Genomic DNA, 15,028 nt, shown 5'->3' on the forward strand with positions numbered 1-15,028 from the left:
TTTTTTTTAACAAATTGAAGGTTTGTGGTAACCTTGTGTCGAGCAAATGTATTGGCACCATTTACAATATAGTAAAAAAAACAAAACTATTTATATAAACAAGCAACATCAAATCAAGAAAGGAAAATTGTAAAATACCATTTATAATAGTATCAAGGTATTAGATACCCTGTAATAACTCTCAGAGGATACAAGCCTTCTCTATGAAAAACATTGCTGAAAGAAATTAAAGAAGACCTAAATAAATAGAGCAATATATGACATACATATATTCAATATTGTGAAGATGTCTATGTAGTTCAGTCCCAGTCAAAATCTAAGCAGGGTGTTTTTCTGATACAAATTGATGATGGAAGTACAAAAGACCTAGATTAGCCAAGGCAGTCTTGAAAAGGAAGAACTTTTCCAAGAAATTGGAATACTTACCATAACCCAGACTTTGTAATCAAGCCACAATGAACACAGGGTAGTGTTGCCATAAGAACAAATAGACCAATGGAACAAAATAGAGTGGTATGTACTGCCCAGCATGGCTTGTACTTAGCTGTGTGTGGCTATTAAGCACTTGAAATATACCTAGTCTGAATTGAGATGTGCTGTAAGTATGAAATACACAGTAGATTTTTAAAGAGTGTGAGAAAAATAATGTAAACTATTCCATTAATAATTTTACATTGATTACATATTGAAATGATAATATTTGGGGTATATTAGTTTAAATAAAATATTGTTAAAATCGAGTTCATCTGTTTTTTAATGTGGCTACAAGAAGATTTACAACCACATATATGGCTTAGTGAATAACATTGGTGGCAGCAAAGATTCCTTAAACAGAGCACAAAAATACATAAGAGAAAAGATTGGTAAGGTGGATTATATAGAACTTCTGTTCATCAGAAGATACATTTACAGGTTGAAAATGCAAACCATAGATTGGTAGGAAATGTTCGTATGGATTGTGACAGAGGACTCTTATTGAGAAATAAAGATATATATTAAACTCTTGCAAATATAAAGAACTCTTGCCAATCAGAAAAAAGGACAATTTTTAAAATAGGCAAATGACTTGAACAGGAGCTTCACAGTGAGGATATCCATATGGCCAGTAAGCATATGAAAAGATGCTCAGCATCCTTGGTTATCAGGGAAATGTGAATCAAAGAGATGATGATGCACATCCACTGGGAATGGCTAAAATTTTCAAGACTGACAGTGTCAAGTCAGTTGCAACTCCCATACACTGCTGTTGGATGTAAAAATTGTTACAGCCACTTTGGGAAGAGTTCTGACAATATCCATTAAAACTAAACACGGGCTTCCCTGGTGGCGCAGTGGTTAAGAATCCACCTGCCAATGCAGGGGACACGGCTTTGAGCCCTAGTCCGGGAAGATCCCACATGCCTTGGAGCAACTAAGTCCGTGCACCACAACTACTGAGCCTGCGCTCTAGAGCCCGCGAGCCACAACTACTGAGCCCGCATGCCTAGAGCCTGCGCTCCGCAGCAAGAGAAGCCACCTCAATGAGAAGCCCACGTGCTGCAACAAAGAGTAGTCCCTGCTCACCGCAACTAGAGAAAGCCCATGCGCAGCAAGGAAGACCCAGCACAGCCAAAAATAAATAAATAAATCTATTTTTTTAAAAAAGACAAAAAAAACTAAACATATAACCAACCTCATAACCTAGCAATTCCACTCCTGTGTTATATCCACGGTAAATGAGTGCATTTATGTGAACATTGAAAGCAACCCAAATATTCCTCAGCAATAGAATGGATAAATGGTGGTGTATTTATACAATAAAATACTACACAGTAATACAGGAGAATGGACCACACACAATATGATTCCATTTACGTGAAACTTAATAATAGGCAGAACTAATCAATGATGGTAGAAGTCTGAATAGTGGTTACTTCCAGTAGGGGCAAGAGGGTCTTCCAGGATGTTGGAAATGTTATATAACTTGATCTTGGTGGGACTTAAACTTCAACAACTGTACACTTGAGATCTCTGCATGCTGTATGTATGCCATACCTCACTTAAAGCATTATGTTAGCATGTCTGGCAGTTCCTTGATGATGAAGACTGTATGTAGCTCATTTATTTCTATAAGACCAGTGCATAAACACAAAAGGCACTCAATAAATAATGTGGGAGAAATTTAGGAAGGAAATGAAGTAGGAAGTTAGGAAGGAAGTTGGTTCATTAATCTAGTTTCTTGTAACCCAGCCCCTGTTCCTTTGTTCGCCGTCCACCTGTCATAGTCAGAGCTCTGTTTGGCTGCAAGGTTGGGGTAGTGATTTTACTGCTCAGGAAAGTACATCTAGCTTGGGCCCTTTGCTGTTACCCGTCTGTACATTAGAAGATAAGTCCTGGTATATGGAGAAGGGGGAGACTTTTTAATCACATGATGTAGATCAAGAATAATGCTTTATCTTTCCTTGTGTATTTCCATCTGTGTCTCTTTTCCTCTTCCCTGTCGTTTAGCATTCAACCAATATTCACTGATCACCCACTGTTGCCTGGCTTTTTCAAGGTATCTAGCTACATTAGTGAGTAAAAGAAATAAAGATCCCTGCCCTCACAAGGCTTATATTGTGGTGGGAGAAGACGGGCAATCCACAGTAAACTGCCTCCTTCTCCTTTTCTTACTTGTGCAGAAGAATCAAGCAGAAGAAACATACTGACAGGAAAACAAAAGCTTAGTCTGTGTCCCGCCCCATCCTTCTATTGTATGGTAGGCCCAGTTCACTTGTCTTCTGGTTGAGCAGTGGGAAAAGACTTGTCATTTTGGATTAACTTCACAATGCCATGTGTCTGGGGGGGCGTAATAAATATTTGTAGCCTTTGGGAGCATCTGTCAGTGCCTGCTGATTCCCATACTTCTTTTCTGCCATCCGCCCTACTCATCTTTTTTTACCATCACCTTTCTGGGGAAAGCTTCATTTAAGTTCTTAGAAAATATGTTTTATGTAATGGTATGACTTTGGGACAGTTGAGCCCTAGAATGGGCAGTGAGGTGCAGCATAAACCATCCTTTTGGAAAGTTCTGATAAGGAACCCAAATAGTTATTTTGAGAGTTAGGGTTGTTGTGATGAGTGTTCTTTTCATATACTGTTCTAAATCTCATATTGTGATAAATACTGGATCTGGTAAGGTTATGTAGTGCATATGAAACGATGGAAATAAAACTGCCCAAATAAAGTCCGAGGAAGAACATTTAACAGGAGAGTTGTGACCCAATGCATCCTTTTTCTTTTTTTTTTTATGTCCATCAAAGGAAGAAGACAAATAGACTCTGGTTTATTAATACAATAGAATATTATACAGCATTAAAATTGAATGGCTAAAGCAACATGAACAACATGGATGAATATTGGCAATATCATATTAAGTTAAAGAAGATTATATCCACCATGACACCCTTTACATAAAGTTAAAACAAAATAAAATTTTAAAGAAATATTTGTAGATCCAGTGCATCGTTTTTTAAGTTCATTGTGTTTTAAATGCAGATTTTTTTTTTTAAGTCAAATACTCTGTAGAAGGAGATTTCATGGCGATTAGGAAATGTTGATGTGTATCTAGGGCAGAAAGGAAGGAATTAATTTGTTTCCAGTTGGGATTTGTAGTCAATGGATGATCAGTGAAACAGAAAGCCATTTCCAGGTACAGAGGGGAAAGATGGTACAATTTAGTAAAGAATAATTATACTTTGCATTTGCATAGCGCTTACTGTCCAAAAAATGTTTTCACATGCCGTTTTATCCTCCCAGTAACCCAGTGAGATACGTGTTTTTAACTCCTGTTTTAATAGACTTGGAACTAAGAGGTGTTAATTGACTAGCCCAAAGTCAATAGCTGGACTGTGTCAGAATTGGGACCCTCTGATTCTAAAGCCCCCAGACTCTTCTGTGTTAGGCCTTTCTGAAAATTTATGCAGCAACATGTAAGCAGTTTTGGCAGAGAAGGGAAGTCTTAGGGTCAATTTTAATGATGCTAAAGGCAGATCTGAAATGAAGAATCTGAAGCAAATCAAGAAGCAGAATAACTTCCCTGCTCACTTGGGAGGGGAAGGTGATAGGGTGTTATGCCCAGAGGTTAGAATGTGTGTGATCTTTTGATCACTCTGTGGGCTGATAGGAGGGAGACCTCAGTACTCAAACGTGAACTTTTGGACAAAGTAGTGCCTATTACAGTATTTCTTCTAGAATTATTTCATGGCTCCTGTGGTGCCGTAATTGTCTCTCTCTTTAACCTCCATCTCCAGGAGCCTCCAGAAGATGACGCAAACATCATTGAGAAGATCCTGGCATCTAAGACTGTCCAAGAGGTTCGTGGCTGATGTTTCTGGCTTGTATATCACTAGCGCAGTTTACACCCTCTGTGGAGAGATGTTTCTGGAGTGGTCATTCTTGGCTGGACTGAGAGCTAGGCAAGAGCACTGTTTGGCTAGTTGACACTTATTTTCACCTCCGTGAAAGATTTTAAGACATAAAATTCTGAAATATTTGAGTATGGCCCAAACCGATGTTTTTTTTCCTTATGATCCTAGCAAAAGGTATTGATCCTTTAGTTGCCATAGCCCACTGAAAGTCATCAGAGGGCCAAGAAGAAGAGATGGGAAAAGACTCCCAATGACAACATCTTTTCCTTTCAACATCTCAGGGCTGTGTAGAGAACCTCTAGAGAAAATTTCTGGCGTGAAAGAGTATGCCGGTGCCAGTGAAGGCACAGTTTCATCTTTACTTCAAGTGTTTATGAAAGTACACTTCCTTACTTTGAGAGTGAACATCACTGGAGTTTGTGGGGGGCGGTTGGGAGGACGCCGGAAATGCATGTTCTCACTTCTGCAGCAGCTCTCAGAGCCCTGGGCCAGTTTGGCTTTATCAGCTGAATGCTTTCCCAGCCTGGACCTAAGAATGACACCAGGAGGATCATTTTTGTTTTTTTTCTAACCTTATAGCTTACTGTGTGTTCAGCCTTTAGAAAGCCTGCTCCAGACCTGTCAGAAAAAGACCTGGGAAAATGAAAATGTCCTTGAGAAATATGTTCTAAAACCAGGAAGAAGTATTGATTTACCTTTTTCGTTTGACACATAAGGGTGATCCATGGGGATCTGGGCTGATAACTGCTTGCTTTTGGTTACAGGTTCACCCCGGAGAACCCCCATTCGACTTGGAGCTGTTCTACGTCAAGTACAGGAATTTGTATGTCTATTTAATGTATTATTTGTATGTGTATTTTAAATGAATAGAACTTTCTTCTTTCATCACACCATTATCTTTTATATTTTCCAAGAACGGCCCCTAAGGCATGACCCACAGACCTTGACTGGCTCAAGTTCACCTTAGGCGGCAGTGCTTTACTTTGGCTGCGTATAGAATCACCTGGAGAGCCTTTTAAAACTACTGAAGCCCTTGCTGCACTCGAGACCCATTGGCTCATACTCTGGGAGTAGTTCTCAAGGATTGGTGTGTTTTAATATATATTTTTTTGTGTGGTACGTGGGCCTCTCACTGTGGTGGCCTCTCCCATTGCGGAGCCCAGGCTCCGGACCCGCAGGCTCAGTGGCCATGGCTCACGGGCCCAGCCGCTCCGCGGCATGTGGGGTCATCCCGGACCGGGGCACAAACCCGTGTCCCTTGCATCGGCAGGCGGACTCTCAACCACTGCGCCACCAGGGAAGCCCAGGATTGGTGTGTTTTAAAAACTCCCTCTGCAGTTCCCATTTGCACCCAGAGTGGAGAACCACGGTCCTATAGCCTATACTTTTCTACCCACTTGGGTTTTTCTTTCTTTCTCTGCTGTGTGCCCACTTTCACTAATGTGCATTAACGATGGCCTGCCTATACCTGCCCTCCCTCTGCTCTGAGCCAGTTTCTCTAGAAGCCACAGAATTGCTTGGAATTGCTGCATTGTTTTGTATTCTGTTTTAGTCCTGAAGGGCAAGGCCCTTCTAAGCCCAGCCTACAGCAGTTCCACAGCAAGTCACTCCACTGCTGCTGTGTTAGACGGTCACCCGGTTATTGAAACACTTTAACGCTTGATGGTTTGCTGGTTCTGTGCTTGTCTCACAATTTGTGTGTCTTTGGATAGTTCCTACTTACACTGTAAATGGGCCACAATGGAAGAACTCGAAAAGGATCCTCGCATCGCACAGAAGATCAAGCGATTTAGGAATAAACAAGCCCAGATGAAGCACATTTTTACTGAGGTGAAGCAATGTTTACTAATTTGATCACTGCTTTTCTTGCAGTATTAAATACCGGGTTAAGTTTCTTAATAGTTGAAGTCCTGTGTAGATCTATGGCTCAGGTGCCTGCTGATTTGTGACAAGATTTGTCCGGATTTAAGCCAAAGAAAACAAATTATCCACCAAGGAATAAGGATCAAACCTTATAAACTGATAACTCATAAGAACGTGCATCTAGGTCACGTTCTAGGGCAGAATGTACACACAGAAGGAATGTGCACACAGTTCTTTCATTTCCTCCTCTCCCCTCCCCAAAAGGGCAATTCCAAGAAGACTTAAAGTTTGGGTGTAAAAAATAAAAACAAAGCTAAAATGTTAGAAAGTAAGTAAATATATAAACTTGGGTATTTCTAAGTATGGTACCTACAGCAAGAGGAAGGATTGATGGATTTGGATATCAAAACATCTGTAGTGCCTGTAAGTTAGAAAATACCACAAATAAATCTTTAAGTAAGTACATAATGTACATAGACGTATTCCCTAATTACGTACATGCACACATACATACAAGGCATACATTCTTCTTATTCCAGTATGGAAACCTTATTTATATTTGCATACACACATGCATGATACACATACATATACACATGACAAATAGCTTTAATGATAAGAAATGCTCTTATAGTTCAAAAAGAAAATTACAAAATCCCAAATAGAAAAAAAATGGACAAATTAATGGGGAATTCAGAAAAGAGGGGAAAATTACTTATCAACCATACAAAAATGTAGTCAGTTTCACTAGCAGTCAAAGAAATGCAAATTAAAATGGGAATCTTCTAGTTTTCACTTATCAGATATTTGAAGGTTTTAAACATAAGTATTTTCCACTGCTGGTGAAGGTGTAGGGAAGAGACACTGTCGTCGTCACTGGTTGGGAGCATAACTTAGGATGACCTGTCAGGAACGCAGGATGACAACAGACATCACATGTCTCAATATTTGCCTATCCTTTGTCCCAGCGGTTCTGTTTCCACCATTTATTTTAAGGAAGCTATCAAGTCTTTGTGCAAAGACTTAGCTATGATAAACAGTTGTTTGTATTGGTGAAAAATTGAAAACAAAATGTTAGTTAATAGACACTTGTTAAATTATGATACATCCCACAGAATGCAGTACTGTGCAGCTAGTAAAAATGATATTGGAGGACAATTATGAACGTCATAGGAAGAGGCTTAGTGATGTTAACTATTGTTAGTTGAAAATGTCAAGCTCTTATATGAGACAGTTCCATTTTTGGGGGGTACAAGAGAGAAGAATCACCATAATAATGCATAGAAAATGTCTGAGTGTATGTGAAAATGATGACGTAATTTTCTCCATTTGATGGGATTGTGGTGATTTCTATTTTCTTTAACAAATTTTATACAGATAACTTATGAAGAAAACAATAAAAATTATTTTTTAAATGTAGCCACAAATACTAGACCTTAAGAGTGCACTGAGATGCCATCAAATTTTAGCAGATTGCTGCACATTCTTACCAATTCATTGTTCATGCTGTACTCCTTTTCTGCAAATGACGAAAAACTATTTTAGGATAATGTCAATAAGTGTTCTTTTTGTCCCAATATGGAGTCCTTTTTCTTTAGCCTTAACGTTTGGCCCCAGGCCTCTCCAGGATTGTTGTAAAGCCTGTGAGAACGGTGTTTTATGGCATTGTTCCTCTGTAGAGAATTGGAAAGGAAGGACTAGAATTGGAAGAACCATCCTGAAGCCCTGTTGGATACTCTCCCTCGGTTCCTGGAACTTCTTATTCACGCCTCTATTTTAGCGAGCATTTGCAGTGTAGTGACTTGTTTACGTGTCTGTGTCTTCCATTTTGAGCCCTGCGAGACAGACAGGGCCACGCCTTCCTCGTGGTACTTCCTATCTGTGGTACTAGGCGCAGGGTCAGCGCTCAGTCACCATGTGTTTGTGCCCAGGTAAGGGAGGAGGGTTTTCTATGCCACTCCTGCTCCAGACCCTTCAGCACTTCCTGTTGTCTTGGAATAAAGTCCAAACTACTTAATGTAGCCTACAAAGCCCCATGAATCTGGTTTCTGATTTATTCCCAAGGGAATGATTTTTTTTCCCTTGGTTGGGAATAGAAAATTGTGTTAGGATGTGTAGAAATACTGTAATGGGAATTCATACCCTTGGGGAAGGAAAGGCTTTTGAGAAGATTGGAGGCCGTCATGAAAGGAACGAGGAGTGAGAGTGGAGAGTAATTGCTGTAACACTACCTTCAGTCTTGACCTCGTCAACATTTTTGTTAATAACTTGCGTAAATGATATTCTTATGAAATAAATAATAACCTAGTTTTGAATAGAGCTTCTTCATACCCATTATTTCCAGCTGCTTTATGAGGTAGCCAGGGGCGCGTGTGAAGGAGAGTGGGGTTGGAAAGGCTGTGAGTTCCCACGCCCCACAGGGCTGGAGGCCTATGAGACCCTGACTCCTCAACACCAGACCCAGTGCTGGGAGAATAAATGACAGAATCAAAGTTCAGGTTTACCTGGACAGGCGAGGATGAATGAAATAATGAAAATGGCAATAAGTAAATGTAATGTCACACATTGGTATTTTAAAGATCTTTACAACTTTGGAGTGGGGAAAATGACCTGATAGCAGTTTGCCTTGGGCAAATTTCAGTAGCTCCTTCAGACTCAGTATCCTCCGTTTATGTAAATCAGTACTAATGCTATCACCCTCACAGACTACCTGGGAGGATTAAATGACACAGTGTTGATAGAAGTGCTAAGCATGGTGCCCGACCCATAGTCACTATTTCACAAAGGTTAGCTCTGCATCGCCAAGGGATCTAGAAATGTGGCATCTGAAGAACATTGAACACCTGGGGTTAGGGAGGTGTTCCGATAGGGACGAATCAACTTGGTTACTGCTGCTCTAGAGGAAGCAGTTCACACCAGTGAGTCAGTTACAGGAGGAAAATTAGGCTGTAATTTAATAGTAATAATGATAAAGATCATGATGCTACTACTGAACAGGCAGAAGTAAAGCTGTCTTGGCAGTGGGTCAGGTCTCAGAGGGCAATAAATTCCTGAACACAGGGATAATTGAATCCGAGGGTGGATTTGCAGGGATGCTGTAAAAAAAAAGTGTTCCTGCGTTGATTGGAAGATGAAAACTAGACAGCTCCTAAAGTGCCTTCTAAGCTTAAGGGGTAATGAGAACATTCCTGCACTTCAGGAGGAGGGCTTCTGGGCAAGAAAGACCTGGGTAAATGTTCTGATTCACGTGGCTTTGCAACCTTGGTCACGGCACTTACTTAACCTCTCTGAGTCAGTTTTCTCATCTGTAACGATAATTACGACACCTGCTACTCCATAAAGTAGCTTATAGGCTAAAATGAAAGCACTGGACACACATTAAATATTTCTAAATCTTATTATTTTGTAAGTACGCTTTTTTTTTTTTTTGAAGCGTAGTGTGTTTAACAGTAAGCAGTCCTAAGGGTACAGCTCGGTGAATTTTTGCAAAATAACCACTCCTGTGTAACCAGCACCTAGATCAGGAAATAAAACATTATCAGTATCCCTGAAGCTCCTTCCATGCCTCCTTCCAGTATTAACTGTTATTATTATTGGTATTAAGAAGAAAAACAAACTGTAATTCTGGATTTCCGAGGGATATCTCTGGAAATCCTCCTTGTGCTGATTTTTGCTCAGTACTGTAATGACCAACAGGAAAATCTCACCCTGGTGGGGCAACCTGTAAGGTGGGGTCGTTTCTTTAAATTCAGTCCTGAAGAGGAGGATTTGGGGACAGTAAGGAAATGTCGGTGAGGTGACTTTTATTTTCAAGCAAACCTTTTCATTCTGTGTTTCCCGCCCAATAGGGGGCAGGGTGGAGGGGTGGGGGGGGTCACTTAAAACACTGGATGCTGGGTTGGAGGGGTGGGGGACACTTCTTAGCTCTTCTTTTTTGTTTGCCTTAGCCTGACGAAGACTTGTTCAACCCAGACTACGTGGAGGTTGATCGCATCTTGGAGGTGGCCCACACCAAGGATGCAGAAACCGGAGAGGTGGGTATTTTGCTGTTTCGACTCTTACAAAGTGTCTTTGCTGCTTGCCGAAGATATTTTGCCCATTTCGTTAGCATGTGGTCCTTGTTCTCATGGCATTCGCGTGCTGTATTGTAGGGAGGTTTTCATAGGTCTGTCAGTGTAGGACTGATTCCTGTAATGTAGTAGAAAGAATGTAAGTGTCTCTCCCATTTCGCACTAGGAAGTGACGCATTACCTGGTGAAGTGGTGCTCACTGCCTTACGAAGAAAGTACATGGGAACTGGAGGAAGATGTGGATCCTGCGAAAGTTAAAGAATTCGAATCTCTGCAAGTTCTCCCTGAAGTTAAGCATGTGGTAATGTACCCATGTCACTGTTCGGCACCTCTTGTAACATGTGATTTTAGGAGCTTGGCAATCCTGGGTGTCCCCTGGGCTGTTCTCCTGAGTGGTTTCTGTGGTGTCTTATCATTGGTCACTCCCATTGAAACTGCGGTTCAGGGTGTGTTTCTCCCACATCACACTTTGCTAGCACTCAGGTCAGCTTTACATCCGGCTCTACTTTGATGTATGTGACATTTCAGAAGCTTGGCTATGAGCTTTGATTTCTTGGTGTATGGCTGTCAGATGGAGTCAGTAAGATAGAAGGTAAGAAATGCCTGGCTTGGGAAAGAAGCTCAGTAAGTTGTTAGCATCTTTCTTGTTCCTGTTTCTTATCCCTTGCTCCATTGGTGATCTCTTTTCTTCAGTTTTATCCTTTGCCTTTACTCAAGTGGAATATTCTTACAGGGAAGAACTGTCCTTTCTCTATAGATCGCTGGGACTTTGCAGAGAAAACATAGGTTTTCAGTACGTTTTTGTTGAATTGGTTTGTTTTTCTGATTCTGGATTATTACCACCAAGCTGCAAAAATGTCAGAGGAGGCAGAATTGGGATAGAGCCCAGTTAAGATGTGACTAACTTGGGAAAAGAATCAGAGCTGTGAAGGAATATAACTATAGACTGGAATGATCATTTTCTATTTTTTTTAAATCACTATTTTTATATGAAAAACTCTTATGCAGTTCCTTATTGTTGTTTTTATATATATCACTGGGAAAGTTGGGACTTCAAAGGCAAGACTTTGACACTGAACTTAGATCCCTGTCGGAGTCCATCCAAAAGCAGTTTTGCTTTTGTTTCTTGGCTCTGAAGGGTATAGAGGTGTCTTGAGATGCGGAACTGTGATTAGAAACCTGTATATTTTACAGTGTTTGTCTACATGATTGATTAATGAATTTTTCTCTCAACCCTCTCCTATAACAGTTATCCATTTAAAATTCAACTTGTTGGTCATTTACTAAGCACCTGCTGTAGGTTGATTCTTGTGTGGGACAGAGTAAGAAAGTAGGTCCAGGCCCTGCCCCAGGAGCTCACAGGCTGACGGAAGAAGCATGTGTGTGCAGGACAAATATGGCACCAGGCTAATTGGGGCATGTGGCCCAAAGCAGAAGCAAACCAGTGGGGGAGCAGAGAGTCGAGAGAATTTCATTGTGAAGCTAGTTCTAAGTTATCATCTAGAAGTAATCAAGATTCTTACTCTCTCAGCCTGAATCCCACTTATTTCTTCAGACTGACTACCTGCGCTTGGCGAGAATATGAATGCAAGTGTTTTCAGTCAGTTTCCCTTTTCCTTTCCTTCTTTGCTGTTGTGATGCTCCTGTCCTCCTCATCTCTCAGTGAACTATGAGATCATTTCACACCTGTCTCTTTTGGTGTCTAATTTATTTGTTCTCTCATTTAGAAGGTATGTTTTGAAATTTTTCTCATCCTAAATTGGAATGGTAGCTCAAAATATAATTAAAGTTGTCTTTTTATGTTCTAAGAGAAGGGCTGGCTCCAAATGATACTTTAACTGAATAATTTTTTTTTTAAGGGATCTTATCCTGGGCTTTGAAATTTAGAGATAACCCTACCAGTCTTGATGAATAGGACATTCCATCGCTAAAAGCTTTTTGGTAAAAAATTGGTCACATGTAGGTCAGATATGGAATTTTGGGAGAGCAAGAAATGAGTGTCAGTAACGATTGTGCAAAGAGAGTAGCAGTCATTTAGTAGTCAAGACCCACCTTGGAGACTCCAAGAATCAGTTCTCTTCTGAATTTAATAGTAGCCACTAAAGGTTGTGGGGCCTTGGGGTAAGTTACTTGCTGTAGTCTGTACCACTTAGGAGCCAACCGGACTAGGCATCGGGAATTTCTAGCTGATTTCAAGCCTTATCTTTAGATGGCTGGTCATGTTAATGGTGATGTAAAACTAAAACCTTTAGCACTGGAGAAAGAGGGAAAACCCAGAGGAGTGACGGGGTTAGAGCGTGATGCCTCTACATCAGGAGCACTACCAAGGCAGCAAAGTAGAAACCTGCAATGCTAGGAGTGAGCCACTTCAGTCGCTAGAGATGAGGAACATTCCAGGAAGTCTCCCCATAGTATCTGGTAGAGTAGAGTGCCATTAAAATGAGTTACATGGACTTCGGGGATCCAGGCTGAATGATTCCTATAGGTTGAGAAGAATGTAATTTCTTTAAGGGAACAGAGCAAGAGAGTTTCTATAGGAATATCTTTGCTTAAGAGCTTTCTCTTTAAAATTAATTTTTTTGACATAATAAATTATTTTCCCCTTTATTTCTAAAAACACCTTTGCCTATGTGCTGATAGTAATATTCAACAGAGTTCTATTTCAAGGGGCTTAGCCTAACTACAGCTATAGTAATTTTGTAGGTAAGTTGTGGTATGTAAGTTTCTGAAAGACCACACTTTCAGTGGTCTGAACAGATTGGACAGATTACACTTATCTCCAAATATCAGTGATATGAAATGATTGGGAATATTTTATTAAATTTCACAAGTGGAAGGCTTCGTTTTAGTTAATGGCATATTTCAGGAGTAAACTTTATTGTAATACTCCAAAGTAGAACTACCAAAGACTACAATTGCTGTTAGAAAAGCTAAATCTCAAAATTCTCATTTATATAACTATAGGCATAGCTAAAAGGTTTTATTTTTAAGACCTTGAAGTGTCAACTTAGGGGCTCAATTTGTCTAGAAGCAAAATAATCAAGTCTATGTCCAAATAATATAAATAAACAAAATTTTTAGGTGGGAAGACTTAATACCTAAAAATTAAAATTTTCCCCCAATTAATCAAAGTTCCAATAGAATTTTAAGGGAACTTGAAATTGATTCTACAGTTATACAGAATACTAAATAAGACAGAATCGCCAAGACATTTTTGAAAAATAATTCCCCATCAGATATAAAGCTGTAGTAATTCAAAAGTGTGGTTCTATTGCAATAAGAGACAGTGCAGTAGGACAGAGTGAAGACTCTAGATAAAGCTCCCTGGATATATTAGAACTTATATGATAAAAATGCCATTTCATATCAATAAAGATCAATTACATTTAGAAATTGGTGTTTCATATGGGAAAATAAAATAAGATTGCTATTATGTTCATGGTGAATTTAAAGAATTTACAGTTTTGATTATATAGGCTTTGGGCTTTACTCTAGAAACTAATCAAGAAAATATTTGACCCAGTGTATTTTCCTGAGCTGATACCACAAGGACAAACAACAACAAAAAATTCTGTCTATAGAAAACTAAAAAACCTGACTAATACTGGCTTGTAGGGAAATTAAAATGTAAGTGGGAGTGATTTCTAAGAGTCTCAATAAAGCAATATAATACTTATCAAGATTTTAGGTGGGTCTGTTTCTCTTCTTCATTAATTGCTTGCAAATTTTATAGAGGTGTTCTTAGTTTAATCTGCTGAAATCTAGAAAATACAGGACTGGCTCATTAATCAGAAGATAGTAGCTGCAGTTTGCAGCCAGCTGTAGGGCAGCGTTTGAGATTTACCACCTTCCCCATCATTGCCCTGTGTCCCTCTGCACATTTTGCTCCTGAAGCATCATTCTCTGTGTCTTGTGCTCTCTGTTCTCCTTCCCTAGGAGCGACCTGCCTCAGACTCCTGGCAGAAACTTGAGAAGTCTCGAGAGTATAAGAACAGTAACCAGCTCCGGGAGTACCAGCTGGAGGGGATGAACTGGCTTCTTTTTAACTGGTATAACAGGTGCGGAACCAGAACCGGTCCTGTCTTCAGGGATGATGTTTCTACCAGATGTTTGTGCCTGGAAGGAGATTGTGGGCTTAGCCCGCATGGAGTAGCAATAGCAGAGCGGCAAGGGAGTGCGTCGGAGCCGCTGGTTTGGTGGTGATCTTTGCACATCAGGCATACCAGGACTTTATTTTTTATGTCAGATGTGGTTTGGTTTGGTTTGGTTTCTCCAACCAAGAGGAATGATCTTTAGACATCACTGACTTTGTCCTTTTTTTTTCTTTGCCAGTCTAACCAAAAGATTGGGCTCAACCTAGATGAAACAAAACCCAGAAGATCCTTTAAAACTGTTTTTTATCTCCCAGCCTTCAGCAAAAGTTGGCTCTAAAGGGGAATGGATCTGGATTCTAGCCCCGACTCTGCTACTTGTTTATGAGCCATGGGTGGCCTAGACTTGCAATACTCAGTTTTCAACTTTGTGCTTTAGTTCCTATCAGAATCTAAATGAAACAGATGAAATTTGAGAAAGATGAGTTGAGATTTTCTTAACATTCTAGAGTGTACCCCCAGTGTCGATTTTTAAAGACAATATGTAGTGGAACAACACACCACGCTGGAACTCTGGAGACCTGTGTTCTAGGCTTGTCTCTGCCACCTGTTCACA

The 15,028-nt window shown here is 40.1% G+C and overlaps 1 protein-coding gene across 1 annotated transcript in view; it reads left to right on the forward strand.

Annotated features, from left to right (window-relative positions):
- Positions 1–15,028, forward strand: part of CHD6 (chromodomain helicase DNA binding protein 6) — a 211,562-nt gene that overhangs the window by 108,703 nt on the left and 87,831 nt on the right. Inside the window, exons 8-13 of the mRNA XM_060122500.1 lie at positions 4,272–4,334; positions 5,153–5,211; positions 6,101–6,218; positions 10,199–10,285; positions 10,488–10,622; positions 14,258–14,379. Coding sequence (XP_059978483.1) covers positions 4,272–4,334; positions 5,153–5,211; positions 6,101–6,218; positions 10,199–10,285; positions 10,488–10,622; positions 14,258–14,379 — 584 coding nt within the window. The remainder of the gene's footprint in view (positions 1–4,271; positions 4,335–5,152; positions 5,212–6,100; positions 6,219–10,198; positions 10,286–10,487; positions 10,623–14,257; positions 14,380–15,028) is intronic.

This window comes from Lagenorhynchus albirostris, chromosome 15 (assembly GCF_949774975.1).
Source record: "Lagenorhynchus albirostris chromosome 15, mLagAlb1.1, whole genome shotgun sequence".
Lineage (NCBI taxonomy): Eukaryota > Metazoa > Chordata > Mammalia > Artiodactyla > Delphinidae > Lagenorhynchus > Lagenorhynchus albirostris.